General features: G+C 38.2%; 2 protein-coding genes across 3 annotated transcripts; one reads left to right on the top strand and one right to left on the bottom strand.

Annotated features, from left to right (window-relative positions):
- Nucleotides 1-290: 290 nt before the first annotated feature.
- On the bottom strand, nucleotides 291-8742 carry LOC108764275 (ATP-binding cassette sub-family G member 5). Of its 2 annotated transcripts, none has more exons than XM_018512422.1 (6): nucleotides 8459-8742; nucleotides 3522-3780; nucleotides 2419-2994; nucleotides 1778-2000; nucleotides 1282-1496; nucleotides 291-1069 (listed from the first exon to the last, which is right to left on the bottom strand). In XM_018512422.1, exons 2-6 carry the CDS (start codon nucleotides 3715-3717, stop codon nucleotides 402-404), a joined length of 1878 nt encoding a protein of 625 aa, XP_018367924.1. In that variant the 5' UTR covers nucleotides 3718-3780; nucleotides 8459-8742; the 3' UTR covers nucleotides 291-401. The 2 variants fall into 2 exon arrangements, with proteins under 2 accessions (XP_018367924.1, XP_018367923.1); XM_018512421.1 differs by lacking the exon at nucleotides 8459-8742 and adding an exon at nucleotides 4058-4332.
- LOC108764274 (ATP-binding cassette sub-family G member 5) lies at nucleotides 6399-25625 on the top strand. The gene is made up of 8 exons (XM_018512420.1): nucleotides 6399-6736; nucleotides 18465-18589; nucleotides 19125-19390; nucleotides 19998-20219; nucleotides 20598-20880; nucleotides 22917-23422; nucleotides 23502-23968; nucleotides 24042-25625. Exons 2-8 carry the CDS (start codon nucleotides 18477-18479, stop codon nucleotides 24636-24638), a joined length of 2454 nt encoding a protein of 817 aa, XP_018367922.1. The 5' UTR covers nucleotides 6399-6736; nucleotides 18465-18476; the 3' UTR covers nucleotides 24639-25625.
- Nucleotides 25626-25721: the final 96 nt, after the last annotated feature.

The following is a 25721-nucleotide window of genomic DNA, read 5'->3' as shown; positions in this document are numbered from 1 at the left end:
ATAATAATATAGAATATACTGATAATTATTATATAATACTAGATGTGCTTTTTTTTCTTAAGGCTCCTGAATAGTCAGCCAGTGTCAGAATCAGACGGCGCGCCGTACTTATGAAAGTTCTAAAAATGGGCAGAAATAACACCTATCTTGGAATTTTATACGTGAAAGCATATTTTACTCGTTTCAACAGCTGTTAAATCGTGTGTTTCTGCCCGAATTTAGGCTCACTTTACGTGCTTTTTACGACCATTTACTGACTATCAAGGGAGAAAAAGACAATTTTTGCTCATTTTTACAAATGTTTTAAAGTGATCTTGTCATTTAGATTTGGCCAAATTGTCTTTATGACGTCACGATTCCAACATGGTCGCCGCAACTATTCAGGAGCGTTCAACAATCCATCATTCTCTGAATTTTGCCTTCACTCTGGCAGGTAGTGGCAACAGATACAAAACGCTATTCAATATAATAAGTCCGACGGCAAACGCTAGAGAGATCAGCAGATTCAGATCTACACTTAATACCTCTTGGATGTTTTCGCCCTCTCTAGTGAAACGTTCTATCAGATAAGTTTTGCCATCAGGGTATCTGCAAAGCTCAGGTACACCCGGACAGGTGAAACTCTCGTTGTAGGGTAAATTAGATAGAAGGGAAGTATCGATCACCAACTGGTTCAACGCAAGAGATGCATATCTTGTTGGTAATGCGGTCGTCACCATCGCCAACCAATAGGGTAAGTTCTTCAAGCTACGAATCGCACCTGACGCAACTACCAAAGATAACAGGGTCATGTACAGTACTGTAATGGCACCGGTTATGGGTCTACCGATCACCATCAATACAGCCACCGTCACTTGCTCGGCTGCCACGTAACTGGACCACAGAATGCCGGAAGCGTACGCCCACGAGGTGAGGTCCAGTTCCAAAATGGGAATCAAAATCCCGATTGTTATCAGCGTCGATATGAAACTCAATGGAAGACTCAGCATGGTGTATGCGGTCAAGAACATCGCGCCGCCGTAGAGACCCTCTCGTTTCTCTTGGTAATATCTTGCTCGAAAACCTGGAACTGTATCAATCTTTATGTAATGAAATGCCAAATGTAAATCAGAAGAAAATGCACTTCAACATATTTTGTGTGTGTGAATAGCGATATGAATAAAATAAATTCGAAAAACATTAAAAATTATTTAAATATTTCTAAGATTGAAGATTAGAGATTCATGATTGGAAAGCTGCTTATTATCTAATTTTTTAAAATTAATTTGCCTTTTGACTTACATAAAAGGGATGTCGCGACTATTCCGGCTACGTAAAACAACGTCAAGACATTGAAGATCAAGCCGCCGGTTTGCAAGAAAATTCTTGATTGTACGGGACTTGAATGTGAATACAGTATACTCATTAGAGCAACGACGAATGGCAGTAATAGCAGTCGAGCAGCAAAGTGTCCCAGGCCGATCTTATTGAACGAAAATGTAGCCGCCATACTTCGTCTAAATATAACAATATGATTAATAAGTTACCCTAAAACGGTCAAACTTTATTTTGTCGACAGACTGTAAAATCAGCTAAAAAATAATTTACTTTCAAAACATATGTGATGCCAATATAATCCATGCCATCGAATGTTAAAAGATTTACAATTAATAATTGTGTAAAATCTTTTCCGAAGAAAAATTGGCTTTGAAAAATTTGTTACACTAGTTAAGCTTTAATTTTGTTCAACTAATGTGATACTGCATTTTCGTAAATCATCATAATTCAGGAAACTCACAAATATAGCGCCAAAAGAGTCGAAAAGCATCCGGGTTTAATTCCACGTCCTAAGCCCTTGTGCATAATACCAAGAGTCGTATCTTTCATACTATGAGGCATTTGCGGTCCTTCTTTCATGTAAAGGACTCCATCCACCTTGAATTTCTCGACCAAGACCGATATCTGCTGATTAGACTCCAAAAAACGATCTCTGGAGCGGCGATCGACAGTCGACAAGCATACTGAAAAAACAACAAATTCTGATATAATGTGGTATGTAAGTACATATATAGTGTATATTAGTAATTTAAGATTTAATTATTTAAAGCAATGGAGATCCAGCTTCGACCATAATAGGCATTTTAAATTTCTAATATTGATTGTGTTTCTCACATATGCGGTATAAAATAAAGATTTTTAATATTGTCTGATATATTAATTTATTCTAATTAATCTTCTTTTTAAATATCTTCATCATTTTTTAAATCAGTTACTTTTTTAAAACGTTCTAAGGACTGTTCGAAAAATAATAAAGATTGCTGAAATAAAATGAATATAATTTTCTAAACGGAATGTTAATTACAAGGAGAAAAAAAAAGGAGAAAGGGGGGAGAGAGAGGAAGAGAGGAGAATAACGTTGTTCCATGCGGTATTACTTACGGTAATACATCAACGGATTTTCCAGTTCCGGACACGGGAAGCCGATGTAGGTAAAATAATCTAACATGCTCCTGGTGGGTCCAGAATAAACCACCGCACCCAGGCACAGCAACGTTACGCGACTAACAAACGGTAGCACGTCAGACCTAGGTGTTTCCATAGTGAGGACGACAATGGAGCCGCGTCTGGTGGCGTAAGACCACAACATCGAGACGATGAGATATGTGTTGAGGGGATCGGTGTCCCAGGTTGGCTCGTCCAACAATAACAGAGTCGGATCTTTGGCAAGTTGCACTCCCAGCATCAGCCGCCGATATTCCGGCCTGGTGAGATCGTTCACCGACCGGTTGGCGACCTGCGAGAGCGCCAGGTCGGCGAGAGTCTGTCGCACTCGGGCCTCGCGATTGTTTAGATTGGCGAGCCACGTGGCGTACATCAAGGTCTGGCGAACCGTCAAACTCGGTAGCAGGTGACACCTGTGAGCCACGTAACCGCCGTGACGCCGGAACAACTCCGGAGTCAGCAGGTTGCCGTTCAGGGTAACTCGTCCCCTCGTCTCGCCCTCCGCTCTTCCAGCTAGTAGAAATTTCAAGTTATTTTAAATTTAATTAATACGCCGAATCTGGGATATCATCCATTTTTTCTTTATGTTCTTTAATTTGTTTTAAATAAAATTTTTAACTACAAATATTTTTATAAGAACTTTCTCATTATGGCGTGACGCCAAAATATGTCAGATATACATGGAAAGAACAATTGCTGAATTATCTAAAAATTTATATACAGATTTGAAAATAATTTTGCTGGATCATAAAAATGATTTTGTAGGAAATTGAAAAAGTTTTAATATTCTAGCAACGAGTCTGCATAATTATTTTGCTAATCCAACAAAATTATTTTCAGACCTGTAGCTGAATGTTTTGTAGTTAAATTTTTAGATACTTTAACAAAACTGTTCTTTTCGTGTATAATAGAAAAGACTAGCCATGGTAAATTAAATTAAATGACAAAGATCTGATTAAAAACGATTTACGCGCTACATTGTTTGCAATTTCGCGAAACACTACAATACAATGCTGGAAAGAATGATTAGAAATATTCACCGATGACATCGAGAAGCGCTCGTTTGCCGGAACCCTTTGATCCTAGAATAGCCAGAACTTCTCCACCGTGGACGCGAGCTGATACATCTCTAAGCACTGCGGTAGGTTCGGATTTATTGAGACAGGTTCCTTCGATCACTACCGAGGTGGAGTGAAACACGTTGGATATGTCCAAAACGCAATCAGATGGAAGCATCTTGAGAATCGGTATTACTTTCGGTGCCCACAGTTACATTCCTCAAGTAACATCTGCGGAGCTCTACAGAGACGTGAAGATTCTAAAATTATTTCTTTCAAAATATAATACATATTTTTCATTGCAATTTACGTAACTTCGCATATTATCCCAAAATAACAATTATTTATTTCTATACAGCACATACACATCCGAGAGACGTCCTAAGGACGTTCTAAAGACGTCGCCTTACGTCCTAATGACGTTCTCAAGATGTCAGATGAAACCTGCTGCATGAGTTATTTTTTAAATTAATCATAATAATCAGTATCGCAATATTAATATTATCAAAGAAACGTACGAGTATTTCACAAGATATTAAAAGTGATAAATAACATTGAAAGGAACACGAAGATACCGGGGCGCAGGACTGTCACCGGATTCATCCATCCGTCCCGCACTTGACCGTGTCCGTGACTTGGAGAACACTGTGCACCTTATTAACAAAGGAACCCACCCGCACTCTCGTTTCTTACGATCTTCCGCAACTCCGCAAAATGGTAGTCCGGACGGTAGTGAATAATGCACCAACGTGAGAGCGTGCTACCGCCGTGCGGATTGCAGGGCGCACTGACCAGCGCGTAAAAGTGACTCGCTCGAGCGAGGCTGGGACACGAGAAACGCGTAGCTGCAGGTAACGATACCTGGCTGGCTATCCGGCTGGGAGTTGGCTCTCCTCGAGGTGAATGTCTTCTCCGACGCGGGCCCGCGATCTGGAGGGGGACCGACCCCGAGCCCGAGCAGGACCATCGGCGTAAGCAACGCGTGTTGTGCGCGTTTCAACGTCATGTAAACTAGTCGAGATGCTGCTTAGATACCGATCGCGATCTACCAAGTATTTATTACAAAAATATGTTGCATTTTTGTCTGCGTAGTCAAACGTTAGTCTGTATCGAACTTTTACCTGTAACCAGCCCATAGTTGATACTCTTCTACAACGTTTTTGGATATTTCGTTCGAAACCCCTTTGTTTTATACAGAAAAAAGGAAATATTAATTAGTAACGTTTCAGCAGCTATACATTACAAATTGTAATGTATTCTAACAGTATGTACACTGAAAAAAATAAATTTTAATTAAATATTTGTTTGAATAATTTTAAGTAAATAGTTATTAAATGTAAACATATATTTATTTGATAGAAAAATTATTAATTTGATTTAACTATCATTTTTTTATTGAGTAAACATTTATTTACTGTAAGTAAATGTTTACCAGAGTTGGGCATTATTCGAATAATTTTTTATTTAGAATATTATTCAAATAGAATTTTATTTATTATTTACATTATTTATTATTTATATTATTCGCCATTGTATTATTAATGTTTATTCGTTATTCGTATTATTCTTCATTCGTATTATTCGTTATTTGCATTATTCGTTATTGGTATTATTTGTTATTCGTATTGTTCTATTTTGTATTATATTGTTTCTAGAACACGAGCCTTTCACGAGATCACTGTACGAAAATAAAGATCCGCATTCCAAATAATATCCACTCATTGTTAGTTACTAATTGTACGCTATAAGTTTCACCACGTTTCATACCTTCGTTATCACTTTGGACTACGTTTAGTGTAAAATAAAGTTTAATAAAAAAAGTTGTTCTACATTAAACTTTACAATACACACATATTAAATGTATCTATTAATATATGTTGAATTATATATTATTCATTCGAATATACATTGTATATATTCGAATAAATTTTATTCGTATATATCTTTAATTCGAATACATTATTCCCACATACACGAATATAAATATTATTCGAATATAATTTTATTTTAGATATACAAAATAAATTTATATTCGAATAAAAAATTATTTTTTATTTATGAATAAGACTTTATTCTTTATTCGTAAATGTGCCCAACTCTGATGTTTACTTAGTAATATTCCAAGCAATATATATTAAAATTTAGTAAATTTGAAAACATGCTTTAGTTTGATGTAGGAGGCAAGATGTAAAAAATAAATTTTATTATCTTTATTATTTATATTAGAAATAGACAAAGTTAAAATGTCACCCGTTATTTTATCTTATAACTGTTTCGTCATGACAAAGAAAAAAATCAAAATTTTAACTAATTATATACCGTTGCTCTAACAATAAGATGTATGCAAATCCTTGAACAGGATAGAGATGGTATTATAAAGATGGTATTAATAAGATGAATAAAGATGAATGAATAGAGAATTTTCTGACGAATTTCTCGATCAACTCAATAAATACTACAGAAAGAAAAGGTCCGATAAAAATAATTATTTCTCTTACGTTAACTCGTGTTAACTTTTACATGAATTTACTTTGTTTCACTTTTATTTTGTTCCATTTTATTTGAGTTCTACCTTCAAGTTACGTTTCCATTCCTCTCTATAAAAATTCCCTTAACTTGAGTACATTCCGTCGCACAAAACGTAAAACAAAGCATAAATGCGCAAGAACGAGAAACGAAAGTGCAAAAAAGCGCAGAGGATCCATGCCAGATAGACGCAAGCTATCGTGATGCGGACCCGGCGCGTTCACGCCATTGCGAACTTGTCGGAGGGGTACCGGTGAGGCCCCGGAGAGGGAAACTCGTGGGGGCCTCGGTGGGCTCCTCCGTCAGCGGTGGCGGCCAGCGTTCGGACAGGACTCCGGCGAGTCGCGCGATACTTGGCGCTTCGCTTCGATCGCGAGCCAAGGAAGATATCTCGGATAAGAAACGACGACGACGACGACGGGATCGGTGGCGTCGCGGTAACGACGCGTCACCTAAGAGAAAAGGATTTTTTTTTCATCCCCCGAGAGTGACGACTCTTCCACACGCAAGGGAAGTACATCCCTTTTCTCTGTCACGCGAAGTGCGGGAAGTCCGATCGGCCGGCGATCGGCGGAGGAGGACGACGAACCGGAATGGAGAGAAGGCAGCAGCGTCGTTGTCGTGATTCTACCAGCTTCCAAGGTTGAAGGCCCAGCGCGAATACACAGCCGGTGAGTCATTGTCACGAAGATCAGAGCGCGGCAGCGCCTTCACTCTTTTTCTTCCTTTTTTCTTCTCTTCTTGTCCTCGCTGCGGGCGCCGACTCGCTCTCACGCGTATTCCGCGATTTTTTCAACGTCCTCGCAAAGGCTCGTCCATCTACGATGCTGATTAAACTCTGTATGCACGGAATGGAAATAAATTTGTTTCTTCTACTTTCGTCGAAGCTGAATTTTGGGGTTGGAATCAACTTTTCACAAGACAAATTCTTTTATTACGTCGAAAAATATCAGAGGTAACATTTTGTTTCTTTTTCTTCATAAATACTTTTTAAAATTATAGATTAGGAAGAAAATATTAATTATTTTCGACTATTTTTTCAAAGTAACGCAATCTGATGAATTAGTTAACTTAAACACTTTTTATGTTTTCTGTTGGATTACTTTTTCTTTGATATTTATCTATAAACTGGCGAGAAGTTTGTTGAGTAATTTTTTATGCTATATAAAAATATGTTTAATTAATAAGGTAAACAAATTCTTCATTTTACATTTGAAGAAAATAAGAAAAATATCTTTATTCGATATTCAAAGATCTATCAAATCCGCATACATTTCGGAGTAATGGTATAATTAGTCAAAGATGGAAAAATTGTTTACACGTGATGAGAGTATCGTCTAATTATACAGCATGCTGGAAATTGTCACGGTGCTTTCCGAAATGAAAACGCATTTAGAAAATTCTTCGGCTCTATAGAGCGGACCGACAACCTTCGAAAAAATGGTAACGACAGGGTTGTTAATCACTTGTTGCTTTCACCGTACCGGCGAGTCTTTCTTGTTATGCAAAATCAGGTTCCCTGCCGTTGAACCGTGAATTAAAAACTCACATATAGCGTTAAAATGTTCCATATGCATTTTCTTTTCGTGGAAAACATGTGACCCACTGACAAACGATCCATGAAAATGCGATTGTATAAACCTGAAATAACCGTGGATATATTTCCTCGCTTTTTACATTAAAAGAATTATTAATGGAATTATCATCTATTTATTTTGATGAAGAATCGCGTGCGCGATATAACGAAAGTGTAAACTAACAAAAAAAGAATAAATTTAAATTAATAACTGAATTATTAATATAATTATTAATTATTTATGCGTACCAATAATAATTCTAACAGAACAATTTAACTTTATTACTAAAGGTAGCAGTTTTTCCATATTTTCATGCCAAATGAATAATTCTCTTTTGTGAAATAAAATACTTTGTGTTACAAAATGACGCAGTACATTGCGTTGTATTTCGTCATATTTTAACTGCGGTAGCATAGTTTTCTATCATGTGTGCGCGCAAAACCACTGCTTCCACTCGTATTACATACGAGGATAATTTTACTTTCCTCAATGGACGGATTATTGCTCGATTAGATTACAAACATTGAAAGCGTTCGATTTATGTCGAGCAGTGAGACATTACTCAAGAGTTCTCTTTCTCGGATTTCGCTGGAAAAAGTAATAATAATGGACCGTATTTTTGTTCAAGTATACTCTATTTGAGCAATTGAAAGAAATATACCGGAACCACCGGATATCCTTTTGGCCCAGATTCTGGTAAACTTGAAACCTCTTTTGATTTTTAAATACAAATTTTCTTATGTGCTATCATTCTCCCTTCAAATATTCGTTTAACTTTTAAATTAATTAAATACAAATAACGGAATAGTTACTCACTGCATTAAATTTCCGTTATGCCAGTACAATCTAATTTCAATACAAAGTGCAAAGTCTCCGGTGTCTGTCTACGCCTTCTCCATCTTCTCCTCTCCTTCTCTCTTCTTCTTTCACTAAAGATACGAGTATCTTTATTTAGATTTCTCAAGACGCGCGCGCGTGTTTCCTTTCATTTCCTTTAATAAAAAGCAAAAGCGTTTTGCGTCGTTACTTCCTTCGCGCGTTTTCACATTAACGTGTCCGAGGTCCTAGCGATCGCGAGGCGGAAAGGTGAGAGGGTTCAATCCTCGTCAATCCGTTCACTTCGATCGGACACGGCGAATATATATGCCGGATACATAATCGTATCGCGAGTGTTGCCGAGATTTTCATTAACGGCGCGCGCCACTATAAGGCCGTACCTATCTCGGCGAAATCGTGGAGTCACGCCGGGAGATTTTAACGAGCGCATAGGAGCGCTCTTCGACGCTTCCTCGCACGGTGATTCAACTGATTTGCAATTTCAATTGGATCTTTCTACCTTTTCGTCTTCCTCCATCCGCGGGGAATGGGAGAGGGGAAGTGAGAGGAGAAGTGTAGCGATTGCTTCGATGGAATATTGAAAAGTCTAACAGCTGACCTCGCGCACGCGCTTATATATCCTGCATTCTTCGATGAAGCTTTATGGCCCGATATAACGCTCATCATCGCTTATAATGAAGTAGTAAAAGTACTATTGGCATTCAGCCGCTGTCTAATTTTCTTATGATTGAACGTTGCGTATTATTTGTAGAATATGGCAACGAAAATACTTTCCACCTACATTCTGTTTGATCAATGTAATACGCAAATAGTTAATATAGTAACTGTACACTGAAAAAAAAAAGATTGTTTGCCGCAGCAAATTAAATGGCATGGAATTTTTGAATTGGCTGTAGCAGTCAATTTTTGTTGTGTTAACCTATCCGCAGTGTCATGTACAGGATTTCGATTGGCTAACGCAACCAAAAATTAGCTGCAGCAGCCAATTTTAAAATGCTATGCCACATTTATCACCTAATTTGCAGTAGCCAATCTTTTCTTTCAGTGTACCAGTGATATTGTGAAATATTTTTATTTATAAATATAAATTGCATTTCTCCAAATTACTTTTTTTTCTTCTTAAAATGAAAACCTTTTTAATTAATTTTTGAAATTACATTAAATGATCCTTCCTTTAAGAAGAACGTTTGTGCCACTTCTCTTATTAAGAAACGTTAGGAGCAGATATAAGAGGTGAAATATATAATACGGACACGATCTTTTCTTCGTAAAGCTATAATCTCGGGAATGCTGACGTTTAATTAATCGAGATAATTAGTCATGAGTGCACACTTCGGATCGTTTGAGATACCCGCGTTATGTGGGTCGACGGTTTTCGGTAGACTTTCCATCGCGGTTTCCAACCGCATTGCGTGTACTGGTAATTATGGCTGTAACAATCCAGGCCATAGTGTACTTTATTTAGGTACACACGGACACGCGTGCACGGTTCACTGGCGTACAAACATGGCTATAGAAATCAGTGCGTGGGATAGTCTCACAGTAGATTCTGGAGATCATGAAATCGAGATATTATTTCCGTTCGCTTGAGAGCTGAGGGACTCCTAAATAAGTGGAGACGTTCCGTGGTTGTAGCTTCCAATTTTCACTTATCCGATGTAAATCGCCGCAAGTATGATTCATTTGCACGCAATAAAAAACTAAAATCAATTTAGCTACGCAGCTTGAAAGATCTCGATTTGTTTTCCAGCTCATCGAACGCTTTTCATCTGAGACAAGATATTCGATAGACAGTGGTGATCGAGCAGGAATTGTGAACATCTAAAATACTTGATTGTGTGAAGAGAGCATCGCATGTATCTGCATTGCCGAGCAAACGTTCTCGTTTTCAACCACTTACCCCTTGAATTGCATTAAACACCGTGACCGCGGATCCAGGATTGCGATATAAATTTGTCGTAAGAGCGATCACGCGACCGGCGATTTTTCCAGGTATCGCGCGCGAGGATAGGCTACAGGTATATATACCGTCCGCGAGATATTAGACATCACTTTCCGCCTGCTTTCGACATGCTCAGCTGCGCGCAATAGGCACATGCAGCAGGTCCGTTTTTTCCGAGCGTATCATCTCGCCGGCCTTTACGAATATATCGTTCCGCGGCCATATCCGCACTTTCCTTCTCATACTATGTATTAGCCGATTCAGTTGCATGCGCGTACAAAAGCCGGCAAAAAGCCGCAACGAACATGACTGGAATGGCGTTTAATGGTAAATTCATATCGCGAAAACGCACGGTCGTCGCTCGATACAACTGTTGCAGAAACGGGATATGCAAATGAACAGTTAACTGGGCCTTGCGAGAGGCGGTTATCAGTCGTCGTAAAAATGACCGTATTACGCAAATTGAAAAGGACGTAGGGTACCACCGTGACCGCGGCAATAGTTTTGTCACCCTGATATATGAACGCAATTATTCGAATATTGGGTAACACACTTGAAGTGTTTACCACTGAAGAGATCCAATTGCCTGGAAAAGATTAATTTATACTTTTGAGAATTTTTCGAATAAAAACTGTAAAGTGGATATCGCAAATTATGGACATTTTTTTTTTAGAGAGATGCTGGATATATTAATTACAAAATAAATTTTTACCTCGACTTATTGTTTCCAAGATGTTCTCTATGAAAGGTGTTGGCCAAGTCCGCGATGTTTCGCATCCGTAATCACGCGTGGGTTAAATCATTCCACGCACGATCGTGAGACCAAGCAAGGACTACTCGACGTGCAGCGGGAACTATGTCCATTGTCATTGCAGACGTCGACGCAATCGTGCTTGTAAACCTGTAGGCTCTTTCTCCTTCATATGCGGGTACATTAAATACTGTTCATGCGGGAACATCTCATCGGTCGACCGTTGTAGCTGTGACACCGAGACCCAGGTGAACTTACACCCGTGACTTGAGAGGTTGTGCCACATCCAGAAATAAATCTTCCATCGGCTCCAACTCGTAAATTCTTCGTTTGAATTATCATTTTCTTATCACGATTATCACTTTATTTCCTTTACGTACTCTAATTGTATCACACTCTCACTATATGAAATATTTAATTTTCTGTATATCGAGCAATTAAAAAAATGTTCCATTTTGAATTTTTAAGTTTCATTTTATATTTTAATGAATATAAATACTTTGAATATATTTAGCGATAAACGTCGATTTAGACGAGTCTTTGAAAATTAAAAATACAAAAATGATCGGCCGTTCGTCGAGGAAAAGAATGTTGCTTATTGGATCTCGGTACAGTACTGTACCGTTATTTCTTGTCAGTTAAAAATGTCAGCTGTTTGCAAACGTACAGCGTAAGGAGTTTCATAGCGACGATCCGTTGATCCGTTGATCCGCTGATGACTTCACCGATGAACACGTGTTACATCCTAGTTCTCATTCTGACGGCATCGCGGAAGATATAACAGCTATTTTTGTGCGAATTAATCCAACGTACATACGGCATCGTATGACACAACATTCTGATTCTTGATCATCCAACACTTACCTAGCAGTAAAACTACGCGCGCTTCAACTCCGCTTTTGAGTGAACAGAAAGTTCTGCTACTTATTCGCGTTTTTCATAAAGGGAAATTAGTGAAAACTCTGTCTTAAAATTCATCACTAAAATTAACATTAGCAAGCATTCTTTCTATCTTTCATAAAATAATTGTGAGTGTGTTATTTCCGTTCTCTGCGAAGATCATAACTTCCGTCAAACGACGTGCTGGCATTTTGCGCTCTGCGCGAGCATTCTTTTTTTTTCGATAAGATATGGTGTGCGATTTCAATCTTGCCAGTTCTCACGCGGCATGAACATTCTTGTACCTGAGCCAGCTCAATTTCAAGGGACTCGCTGAGTCACTTCTAACGGGAGATTCCGGGACGAGGGAAAAAAAATGTCGTTCCGTCAGCATTTGTAGTAACTAAGAAATGTGCATCGTGTATCATCCGAGGTGTGATTCTAAGCCGGTCGTGCTAAAACGGATTATGTAATTCTACGCATTCCATTCGAACGACGTAAACGTAACATCTGCGATGATGTGATATTAAATCTTCGTAAGTGCCAACAAATCGCACCTGTTACAAGATTATTGCACATGAGAATATTCTACAAGCAGGATATAGTGTACTCGATTGTGGACGGTGGATGTTTAATGTCTTCCTCTCTCTCTCTCTCTCTTTAAAGAACTCGGCAAAATTTGTGTAAGGCCCTGCTCTACCAATGATAACTTTAATCTCGGTTTAACTTATTGTTTAACTTACTTTATCTTTTCTCCATTCTTTGAAAATTTAGATGTTACACGGAGAAAATTTTTTCTTAGAGTTTATCCCGAAAATATGATGGTCCTGGGACAACATTGTATTTCGATGAATTTTATGTAAATTTCTCTCATTCATTAATAAGATTACAATAAAATATATAATAAGTTTGATTAATTTTACTGAAGTGAATGATAAAAATCTTTAAAATATTGTATTGCACAACTACCATATTTTCAGGATAAATTGTAAGAGACAATTCTGTCCGTGTAGTTTTTATAGCTGTAGTTGAGGGTTAAATCTAATTTTATGCAAAAAGATTGTCATCATTAAGTACTGATTCGTGGACAATTTATATGTCAACAATTTTGTAGAATTACAATGCGACAGTCCAACAGATGTACTTGATGTGTATTCGCTGAACACCCGATACGTTTTCACACTCGCGTGGAACTCGGAAATGTGAACGCATACCGCAAACTGACACGTGAAGACAAATTAAAACCTGTTGTTGCACCAAAGCAATGAAGCAGATGGTTTATGCGTTTCTTGCCGTGCGTTTCGCAAGCAGTTTGAAATAATTGACCTGCGACGTTGTTCGATTTACATTACCATCGAGAGCAAGGTCGAGCCTCTCTCACAGGCAGGAAGAGATGCCTCTGATTAATTTAATCGTCCTTTGACAGTCCAGAACATATCGCGTATGTAAGGTATCTTCGAGTACACGTTTCCCCTGAAATTTATTAGGGCGATGCTCAGAATACGATGGGACTTGCTCTTCGATGAAAGAATAATAGAGGTCGTTAGTATTCATGGCATCTAAGATTAACGACATTGCTTTTTTTACTTGGGAAGTAGTCTTACATTCTCGTTATACTGTAGGTCATAAAAGTACTTTCTATCGCGTAGCTTTTCCACAATTTTAAAACGTGCACTCGCAAGTATGTAAATATCCTAGTCCAAAGAACATACCGAGTAAAGAGAAAGTCGAAATGACTTTATTTTGACATCATGAAAGTCAAAATGATAATTTTTTGTTACAAAATTTGACTGTTTATTGACGTTAAAAATAATAAGTCATCTTGATTTTTTGTTGATTTTTATGTTTCTTGGGAAGTAATAACGGGTCGTTTATTTGATATCATTAATTAGTTCTTCCTATGACGAAAATGACATCCAAACATCGTAAAAATGACATGGATTTATCACAACCATATAACGTAATTATAAATCGACATCGAAAATATGTGATTATTTCCGCGTTATTGACGGCATAAATGAATGACGTTGTTATTAATTGATCACTAATAACGTTATTAGTCGTCGACTGGTCATTCTGATCATTCGTTCGACGTCAATAAATATGATGTTGTGTGTGTAAATATATCGTAGAATAGATAAATAAATGCCATCATTATAATTGGTCATAAAGATAACATCATTATTACATCTTAAATAAATAACATGACGTCAATAATTCAAAGACTAACTAATAAATAACTAAAACGACTAACTATTGACGTCAAAATGATTACAGCTTGCTACCCGGTACATACGCTAATCTTGCATCTAGTCTCTATGATTTTATATATGATAATCAGAGATCGTGATGTCGAAATTTTTTATTATATTCTATAGTAAACGTGAATTTTATCCCAAATATTTTTCGGAAGAATGTTACCTTGTCCACAACTGTCTCTATGATTTTATATATGATAATCAGAGATCGTGATGTCGAAATTTTTTATTATATTCTATGGTAAACGTGAATTTTATCCCGAATATTTTTCGGAAGAATGTTACCTTGTCCACAACCTTGCTTTAAGAGGCCGTAAGCCGTAAAGCCTTAAGAAATCGACTAAACAGTTGAATATGAGAAATATATAAACTGTGATTGGTAAATTCCTTACAGCCTACGGCTTACGGTCTCTTAAAGCAAGGTTGTGGACAACGTATGTGTATTGTTCGAACACCCGGTATGGAATGGATTTTGAAGCGTCGAAGTGTACAACGTGTTCGCGAAAAGCCATTAAAAGCTGCCGTACGTCAATGGCAATGAAACAGGTGCTACGTGCGCCTTTTTAGGTCGCGAACACCACCGTTAAATGGGATGCTGCGTTCGCTTCCTTCGAGGCATACGCGTACACGTGCCCCCACGCAAACGATGATATTCATCCTCCGTGCGAGCGCCTTCCTGGTGCTATAAAACTCCTGGCACGAGCATGTCTTCTGATAACGGTGATGAGTCCCTGACAGCTATTCGGTAAAACACGACGAGCCGCAACGCGGAATGCGGAAAGCAACATATATAATTAGACTGTGATTAAACGATAAAAAATGATAATTCACTTTTGCGATTAAACTTTTGCGATAAATTAAAATACGCAGTTTATCTCATGCAAGAAACAGACACGTTCTATAAATGCGAATATGAAAAAAATAGTATGAGGCGAAAAATAGAAATAATACGATAAAAGATATAAAATTTCTCAAAAAAGAACGAAGTAAAAGATAAAACATATATAGACCGGTATTCATAGTTTGTCCTTATTTTAAGGCTATCTTAAGTAATGCCTTACGCGATACTAATACAGCTCTGTGATTAGCATATGACATCTTAAGATTGTTTTTAAAACGGTTTTAAATATAAGAACCGACTATAAATACTCTAGCCATAATAAAGTAATTGGAATAAAAGATAGAATAAAATAACGTGCAGTAATTATTTAAGAATAGGATTTTTAAAACGTGAACTTGAGTCAATCCATTTTGGGCACGTTTCGTGAAAAGTTGAAAGCTAATCGAGTCGCAAAAAAAAGATCACACTGTTAAATTTGTAATATCAAATTATATCTAATTTGAGTTATTTTTAATCATTTCTATAGATTGCCACTGCTTCTACTTAATATAGAATTAAACGATTTAACAAAAAATAAATTTAAATCTCACTTAAATTTATTAAATCTCACTCTATAGTTTATCATTATATTTACTAATTGTAAGTGTATACGTTAATATAGACATTCTTTATTTAACAGAATAGTGAAATTAATCATATTATTTTTAACTTTCATGTATGTCGAAATATAAATCACAGAAATGTGATTAATATTTCGACATACATGGAAGTTAAAAATAACGAAAATATTATTTAATTCAATGGATTTGATTACCATTACTCCTGATATCTTAAACAGTCCACGTTATACAATTCCGAGATGTGACAAATTAAGGATGCAAGAGACCTTGTACACAGAGAAAGTTCATGATGTAATAATACTTAAGAAGTTATTATCGCCTACGTACGCGTCGGTGTGAGATATTATGCAAGAAAATGAGCGAATATTTAGATCTCCGGTTTGTAAAAGCAACCAATCCAGAATACCTGTTTGTATTCTGAAGAAGGCGAAATACGGAAACCAGTCAGTTATCGATTTCCTGGCTATTTGGAGCCTGTATAACTAGCTGACATTTTGCGGCGCCACTTTTCATAATTGCGACATTAAACGTACTGTTATACGCCACGATATTGCCACCGGCGGCAATTTCCGGCATACATTACCCATTACTATCTCTATCACGGTTTTTGCTGCGATCCATCAGCCTTCTATGTAAAGCTCGAATTGGTGTTGGTGTACGCAAAAAGCGAGTAACAGTCTTAAAACTGACATTCTAATAATGACGTTCAATCTCGAATCGCGACGTAATATTTAACAAGCTATTTCTATAAAGACTTTGTGAATTCTGCTTGATAGTGATTTAGCGATCAAGATGTAAAAAGGTAGCAAATTATGATATACGGAAAGAAATGTGAAAGATCTAGTAGATATTTATAGATGCTTAACAATACTGGCAGACAAGTATGCACCGTGACTACACGGCGTGTACCAGCAAGGAGATACATTCTTCGCAGTCTGCACGTTCCGTTCTTTATGGACGATCAAGCATGGGCAAAGAACAATTTGCTGCATCGCGATAAAATTCGACGAGGCCATCCCCCTTTGTTTGCCGGCGGGAACTACGGGATACCTGCAGTTTTCTGTCGGGAGAAGAATCCGAAGAGTCAGTAGAACACTGCGTGCGATTTATCGAGACAGTCGGAGTTAAATTCCAAAGAAGGAAATTCGTCGCATGCGCAGTTGTCCCATTGTAATTTAACAAAGGAAATGGATGATCATTCGAACATTCTTGAATAGTAATCGGTATATTCCAAAATGTGTTAATAGCAACTGATGACAGTATACTGAATATTTATAACATATTCTTTAAATTCTTTGGAGTGAATCTCACTCCAAAAGTGTGAAAATTCTCTGACTTTTTTGAAGAGATATTTTCTTAAAAGAATTTTCGCTGTTCAGTGAAATTTTACATTTTTAGAGAGAGATTTACTCCAAAGAATTTAGAGGATACTTGCTATGCATTATAGACCTTCGGTCCTGATAGTATATTTCAAAACGCACTGTATGTTGGAGACTACGTGGAAAGAACGATTTTGCTGAAGTATACTAAAAAATTTAGCCAGACACTCTGAAAATAATTTTGCTGGACAAAATAATTACGCAGGAGTTTTAAGCATAATAAGCAACGTTGCAAAAAGTTTTGGCATTCTAACAATTCTAGCTTGAGTTTCTTACATAATTATTTTGATGATTCATCGAAATTATTTCAGGTCTGCATATCTAGCTATTTTTAGATACTTCAGCAAACTGTTTCTTCCGTGTCGAAAAGTAAAATCTAATTATTTATTATCATCCTTGATTAGATCATAACCCTTTATTTCTTGCAATTTCATATCAGAGTCTTTTTCATCTAATATAGCCGTATTCGACGATAAATAGCTTCTCCTTTGCTTTTTGATTTTCTCATCGCTTAAACGATACGAGCATAAATTCGTCATGAAATCGTGATGATGGATGCGGCTGTATCCGGCCATGGAATACACTGTTGAGAACGCCGGTATCCCGTATAATCCCGGCACGCCTTTGAAATTACCCGGTGCTTGCTTGTGAGTCAAATCAGCCGTGAGCACGTTACTCGATCTTACAGGACTTTCCAGAACGAGCCAAGCAGATACACGGTGGGATATACACGCGAAAGAAATTCTGTACGCAGGGAGGCTTTAATATATAACAACCTCCCGACGTGTTGCGCAATAAATCCGATCTCGTGCGGACGTCCTTGTAGGGCGGCAGTAGCAATAAATTCATACCAAATGTCAGAGGTCTTCCATGCGAGGAAAACACTCGCGAAAGTTTCTCCGAAAAATTTGCAGTGTAATTTATTTTGCTCGTCAAACAGACGTCTATCGCATGTTTTATGCGATCTTTCGAAAAAGAATATTACAATTTCCAAGGATATCCATGTAATAGAACTATCTATCTAGTAATATCTCATGCATATCGAAATTTTATCGATTCTGTTCCAAATAAAAGACCTATGTTCTTATTTGAAAATTGCAACGTAATTGCTTCGGTTAATCGATACAATCTGATCGAATTCGAAAACGAACTGAAACTGATAAAATAGAGAGAGAGCGTGTCTTTATTTTATTTACTTTCCCCCTCGGCGGCGTTAAAGCGTGGTAATTAAAATAAAAGAGTAAAAGAGAGATATTACGTTATCTGGGAATAATTCGCGGAAATTTAACCGGTCGCATCCGCAATCTCTGTGCAGCCACTGGAAAATATGGGCTCGGAGGCCTGGGAGCTGGAGAGGAGGTACTCGGTGCCGGGAGCTTTGGACACCAGGGGGTTGGAGCCGCCGGCTAGCGAGGATCTACACGCATGGTCGATTTACAGGTGACCACTTGTAGTTTAAGTGCAAGCGTATAATCCGCGTATACGCACCGTACCAATCCAAGTCTCACCAGAGGCGGAACGCCAAAGCGAATGCCATCCATTGCTGTGTCATCTTTTTTGCCGCGTTCTCCATGTGAAAGGAATTGCCAATCGGACTTGTTGATTTACAATATACTATGCATTTTCTTGTACTACATCAACGGTATCGTTATTATCGTTAAAAATATTAAATGTCAGTGAGTATTATCAAGCATGCGTGACTACGGAACATAACGATTAACGGGAAATATCAATACTCTAAACCGCACTGTCATTTTTCTAATTTTTTTTTTCTGTTTAATAATTCGCGGTAGAGGTTCAGGAGAATGAATAGCGTACTTACACACATCATCTAAAAAACGCATTTTAATTCATGTAATTAACTCTCTCTTTTTCTCTCATCTAATTATCTAAAAACACCTTGTATACAAAGAATAGGTATTAAACACGGGAATGTCGACGAGTGCGAGGTATACCCATTTCCGCGATTCCGCAGGCAAAACCTGAACTCCGACTTCACGGACTCCGCGCTCGGCTCCGCCGAGAAGTCGCCCCTTCCGTACGGGAACTTTCAGTTGCGCGACTCCACGGTGCAGAGCATACTGCGGCATCCGCGATATGGTCCTAAGAGTCCGTTGGCCAACAACTCTTACACGTATTTGAAGTTCGGTTTGCCACGCGTCTTACCGCCCAGCTCACGGAATCGCGACGGCTCCAGCGGCTACGACTCCAGCGAGGAAGGACGACGTGTGTCGCACGCAGGTATGAGTGGTGATATTTCAAATAGAGCTCGATATTGACTGTATTTTTTTAATTCATTACTATTCTATTGCACTCTTCAACGCGGAAAGAACAATTTTGCTGAAATATCTACAAATTTAGGTAGATAGACTGTCTGACTGAAACATTTTGATTACATCAATCAGAATTCTAGTTATTACAACTTTAATATAGATTTAACCAGAAAATTCTGATTCGCCCATTTTTAACGAGAATTCTAATTAACGTAACCAGACAATTTTCTCAAATAATTATAGGAAATGAAAATATAATGAGTAATGTTGCAAAAAGTCGTGATATTCTAGCAATCAATTTGAGCGTTCTACATAATTATTTTGACAGCCCAACAAAATTATTTCCAGATCTATATCTATAGCTACATTTTTAGATACTTGAGTCAAATCGTTCTTTCTATGAATCAATTTCTCATTGAAAAAGACTTTGTACATTTTTAGAAGACTTTAAATAAGTTATTAAGCTATTCTAAAAATGTTCTATATTATTTTACAATTCGTCATTTAATTTGGGTTGCTGGATAAAATTGAAGATTATCAGGATTACGTGTTACAAATTCTACTTTGACGTGCAGGTGCTCCAGTGCATACAACCTCGATCATGCGTTCAGCAAGAAGCGATCCGGATTTCAGGCATGTTCACGCTGTCCCGAGGGAGCCAGCGCATTCACAATTAACTGTCGCGAGGGACCATCCGAGGTTGAGGAGTGCCAGCGAAGCTAATCTCTTGCAGAGTGCCGTCAGGACCAATCGGCGGCACAGCATCGCGCCGATCGATCCCGGTTACATAGCGCACGGTAAAAGAAAACAATGAACGAAAATAAGTGACTATCTTTAACACTAATAAATAAAAAGGAGCATTCAAGCCCACGCAAGATCTTTTTCTCAGAATAATCTATTCTATTTTTCTTGCGAAAAAGATCTTGCGTGGGCTTGAATGTTCCTTTGTATTTATTAGTGTCATTTTGTAAGGCCTTTATATTTTAGACTATCTACGCACTTTCTTGCAGTTTTTCTTCTATTAATCGTGGAATTGATCTTAAATCGAAAGTTTTACGAAAGGCCCTAGTTCGTTGAAGAAACTTCCGATTCTTTCGATCTTTTAAATTATTTAAATTATGAGATTTGAACAAATATATCTGAAGTATTATGAGCGACGTACATTTATTCTATAGGACATGGTATCCTCGGACCGGAAGGTTACGCGCTGCCATTGAGACCCATGCCATGTCTGCAGCATCCTCACCTACAGCTGCGAGGTGTGGAGGCTTCAGGTTCGGACGGATTGCCGCTTCTTCGTGGTATTACCCTCGAGGCCGGCGCCGCCGAGGTATTGGCTATTATGGCGACTACCGAGAAGGAAGGCACGCAGATCGTTGAGACGATTGCGGGTAGGAGGCGTGTAAAAAGGGGCGATATTTTGCTCAATGGAAGATCTGTATCAGCACGCAGCCTAAGGTACTTTCTAATCTCCTTGTAGCACGTGTACCGTGTACGCTTTCTTGTAACGTGGCAATGAATCATTAAATGTATAATATTATGTGATTGGCAATACTATTCTGTGAAAGGAACGTTTCTTTGTTATCTGCATCGAGTAAAATTTATTATTTTTTTAACGAATACGAAAATTATATTTCTCGATTAAAATAATGTTGCGGTTATTCTTTGTTATCGATATTCGGTTAAACTCGAAATTACATATATAATAAGCTTGTATAAAATGGAAACGATTAATGTTTGACTAATATAGATTAACTTTAATTTACTATTCATCTAGTTCTAAAAATTAGAAAAAAATAGAGAGTATAAGTTGAATCAAAATTAAAATTAATCCACATTAGTGGACATAGTCATAAATGTAAGGATTATAGTTAAATGAGAGATCCATGGTTGGTTTAACGTGAGTCAGCTCCAACTTAGTGTTGACTGATTTTTTGTTCCTTTCTAGATCATAGCATCGGCTATGATCCAAACAGAAAAGAAACATTTAATTAACTACGGCTAACGGTAACCGATATTAGCGAAACAGACTGTAACTAGCGAATGCATTAACATACAAATTTACAAATAGAGTCGAATAATAAGGTGAATAACGAGCACTACTCATTATTCAATTATCGCTTCAATTGCCAACTTAATTATTGCTTCATGTTTAATTTCCGAGGATTGCAACTTCTCTTCGTACTACTTGAACAATCTTTAGTTACATCATACATTTTAAAAGATATTGCATGCATAAAAAATTATCATTTAATTTTCATTGGACACTGAGAGAAAGGATTTTGTTAAATTAGCAAGCCACCAGAGTACCTTTAACCGGTGATCGGCAAATATGTAACAACAAATTATGTTAGTTGTGATTGCTGCTAGTCTGCTATACCAACCAATTATTAGTAACAGAAACAAACTATATAGAATCTAACCTATCTTTTGGATAGACTTTAGCTCGTTTACATAGAATTCATAGATGATCGTGGAGTCTTAAGTTGTAGGAAACCGACTAAGCACAGTCAAATATAGGGAGAATACTTGAGTAGAATTAATTAATTTCTTACGATTTGAGACCCTGCAACCGTCTACGACTTTTATATATGGGGCATTCTTTCTCAAATCAGCCACCCCCCTGCGCATTTTATTTTTAAAGATAAAATTTTTTTCGAAGCGTCAAAATTTCCGCCTAAACCTCAATTTTTTGATGCCGTATGGTGTTTTTTATTTCCTTATGGGTGTGACCATACGTTAAAAATAATGCTCAGTGTTGCGTACGAGGCCCTCGAGTACCCCCGTGACCCCAGCAACCGGCGACGAATAAGCCGCGACAATAACATCGGGTAAAGCTAAAGTCGAGGGTGTACGTGATCTTAGCTGATGTCATGAACTTTTAAAAGACATATCTAGGTCGCGAGTATCTTTTATCCTAATTAAATCATTAAAAAAAAAGCTCTCTAAACGTTATTTTTGCATTTTCCAAGTATTTTGGTAAATCTGAGCATTATTTTTAACGTATGGCCACACCCATAAGAAGGAAATAAAAAACACCATACGGCATCAAAAAATTGAGGTTTAGGCGGAAATTTTGACGCTTCGAAAAAAATTTTATCTTTAAAAATAAAATGCGCAGGCGGGTGGCTGATTTGAGAAAGAATGCCCCATATATATGAGCCTCTTATTTGCTAGCGATACTATTTTAGATTATTTGTTACATTGACGAATTAATTTGCAATCGTAACAAATCGATTGTTTTTTTTAACAAATATCACATTTGCTTTCCGTTGATTTGTTCCTATAACAAAATCTTTTCTCTCAGTGGACTTTTTACTTAAATTCCATTTTTCTCTTTATACCAATCCGAGTTATCTGGGTGATCCGGATATTCGCATATAGTCAAATAGATTATTTTTAATAATTTGCTCTCGGATATCTGAAGCATTTTTATAATAAATGCCTTTTCCGGAACGAGATCGATTCAATTATTAATATTGTAACCAAAATAGATCTCGCGTCGCCTATCTACCCACGGAGAATGGTCTTAGCCCCGGGCTGACTGCTCAGCAGACCCTCAGCTTTTACATGTTACTGAGAGGTGGCCGTAATACCACCACACTCGAGGCTGAGGCTATTCTGCAAGAGCTCGGCTTGGAGGCGACCAAACACTGCCTAGTGAACACCTTGACGACCTCCGAGGCTCGACGACTAGCCCTCGCCTGCCGGTTGCTTCAAGACTCGCACATCCTCGCTCTAGACAAACCCACGCACGGTCTGGATATCTTCGATGCCTTCTTCCTGGTCGAGTACCTGAGACAGTGGGCCAGCCGCGGTCAACGTCTCGTTGTTTTGACCCTACACCCACCAACTTACGAGATCTTGACGATGGTATCGAGAGTCGCGCTCACGTCCGGCGGACGAGTCATGTACTCCGGACCTAGAAGAGACATGCTGCCATATTTCGCCCTCGCCGAGTTTCCCTGCCCGCCGTTCAAGAATCCGTCCGATTACTATCGTACGTGACAAAATTGTCTTACAAACTTATAATTTTTTTATGACAAATAATATGGATAAGAATTCTCTCTCTTTTCTAGTTGATTTAGTAACGCTGGACGACCTGTCGGCGGAAGCGATGCTGGAGTCCTCGCAGAGGATAGATCATCTAGCGGAGCTAGCTAGAACGAGGCTACCTCCTATCAGCGACCCTGGTCCACCCGGCGCACTTCCGCCTTCGATGCCCGGACCCAATATATTTGTACAACTGTACGCGCTATTGTTACGAACGCTCATCTACAGTCAACCGTGGACGTTAACAAGACTGCTACGGAAGATCGTCATTTCCGCGTCGCTCAGTGTTTTACTCGGTGCAATATTCTGGGATATCGCCAGCGAATCAAATCTATATTTGCGAGACAGAATAGGCTATCATTACGCTAGTTTGGGTATCTTTTTCTGGCCGCTGAGCCTCCTGGCGATGTGCGACGTGGCCAATAGCAGACCGAACGTGGAAAGGGACATCAGAGACGGGCTCTATGGTCGATTCATGTACATTCTCGCGGAGGTAAGCCTAAATTCATTAAAATCTCGAATTTTATCATAGCGAAAGGTATAAAGGAAATGCATTTCATTTCCAGCTCATCTGCAGCGTGCCGTCTTGGTGTGTGGTCTACCTGATATATCTAGCGCCAGCATTTGCGATGTCGGGATTACATCTTGTACCGGACGAGAACCTAATATCAATGTGGAATTACCTCGCCATCGGTTTACTGTATTTGATAATGCAGCATCTCATCTGCACGTTTTTCGCACACGTGTGTAAGTGGACCTATCTGGCGGCGTTGTTTGCCGGAATAGTGTTGGGCGAGATGACCCTGGCCGGTGGGGTGACTCTGCACCTGGACAATCTGCCGTCGTGGTATCAGCAAATCAGCCCAATGCAGTGGTCGATGTCACTGTTGTTACCGCGTCTACACAAGAGCGAAAGTGTGGGAAAGCTGGCCAATTGCAAGCCCAAGCAGATCCAACGACAGGACATCATCATCCAGGCAGCGTGCGAGCCACCCGACGGTGCGTTGGCTCTTCGTGAGATCGCTCTCGATAAGTTAAACGTGCGAGGGGAATTTTGGCTGGGCATCGGAGTGACTATCGTTGCTGTGTTGATCATTTTCGGATTCTTGTGTGTTAAATACGCCACTCCGAAGAGGCCCAGAAGTGCCCCGAACAAACCTTGATTGCACGTTGAAGAGACTATCGCGAAGTAGAATTCAAACTGTACAATCTGAGTGCCACGAAGTTGATTTAGGTATTCGTGAGCTTTCAGTCTTCAGAGCGAGTCATGACGGTAAAGCTCCTCGTTGATATCATGCTTCGTTGTAGATTAACCCTTTGCGGTCCGCCGATGGCACAATGCCATCACATAATAGTCATGGCACAAAAAACTTGAGCAGTAAAACATAAGCAGTAAGCAAATTGGCCAATGACAGTAGATACCATAAGATAATAGCATAAGCGATAACAAATCAAACATGTTGATTTCCTTACTACGTATAATTTACTGTGTAAATTTTTTTGTGTGCCATGGCCCTAAAATATCAGTCTTATTGGCAAATACATACAATTATTTTATTGCACGCAGGTGTCATAGATAAAAATTAAAAACAAAAGTACTTTAATTGGTGCTTTTATGCCGCAAGTGTTTACGGTAAAAAAATACGTGGTTCAGTTCGTATTATAATCGTACTTACAATTAATTTATTTCAGCCGATAGTCAGATGATGCGATAATATAATAAACACTCGGATCGCAAAGTGTTAAAAATCACATACTAGCCAGGTATGAATTCGTTAAACATTTTCATTGTTGACATTCTGTCTTTGCGGATATCTTCTTGTCAACTATACGTTTCCTATTTTGAATTTTAGCGACTAGATCTTCGAGCTTGATTTTGACGAAAAGCACTTTGACCGAATCTACTTTGCTAATTCGCATTGCGCTCGTAAGGTTTCGTCAACGTCTACTTCGTTGTGATTTTTTAAAGGAATAAACTTTAGAGACTCGCAGAGTAGACAGAAAGGCGGTATGGAGTACAAAGCATAACGAGATATTACTTTATACTCCGAAATAGGAACTCGTTGTTTATAGACAATAGATAAACGCGCTTAATACTTCGTATATTGTCCTAACTGACTGTTATAATCCTATGAAATAAACATTTTCACAAAACGAACAGTTTTGTCCGTTTCTCTAATTCTTCGTACTTTCTGAAAATATCGGGAAACTTGATTGTATATTCATTATTACATAATTTTAGATTG

The sequence above is a fragment of the Trachymyrmex cornetzi genome, unplaced genomic scaffold (assembly GCF_001594075.2).
Source record: "Trachymyrmex cornetzi isolate Tcor2-1 unplaced genomic scaffold, Tcor1.1 scaffold406, whole genome shotgun sequence".
Lineage (NCBI taxonomy): Eukaryota > Metazoa > Arthropoda > Insecta > Hymenoptera > Formicidae > Trachymyrmex > Trachymyrmex cornetzi.
This window is presented reverse-complemented; position numbering and strand designations above follow the sequence as displayed.

Bases quoted from the DNA above. Each gene is read 5' to 3' on its own strand.
- LOC108764274 (XM_018512420.1), top strand. From the start codon at position 18,477: ATGGGCTCGGAGGCCTGGGAGCTGGAGAGGAGGTACTCGGTGCCGGGA. The intron at 18,590-19,124 runs GTGACCACTTGT...GCGATTCCGCAG, and splicing joins CACGCATGGTCGATTTACAG to GCAAAACCTGAACTCCGACT. The intron at 19,391-19,997 runs GTATGAGTGGTG...TTTGACGTGCAG, and splicing joins ACGACGTGTGTCGCACGCAG to GTGCTCCAGTGCATACAACC.
- LOC108764275 (XM_018512422.1), bottom strand. From the start codon at position 3,717: ATGCTTCCATCTGATTGCGTTTTGGACATATCCAACGTGTTTCACTCC. The intron at 2,001-2,418 runs GTAAGTAATACC...TTGTTTTTTCAG, and splicing joins AAATCCGTTGATGTATTACC to TATGCTTGTCGACTGTCGAT. The intron at 1,070-1,281 runs GTAAGTCAAAAG...AGATTGATACAG, and splicing joins AGTCGCGACATCCCTTTTAT to TTCCAGGTTTTCGAGCAAGA.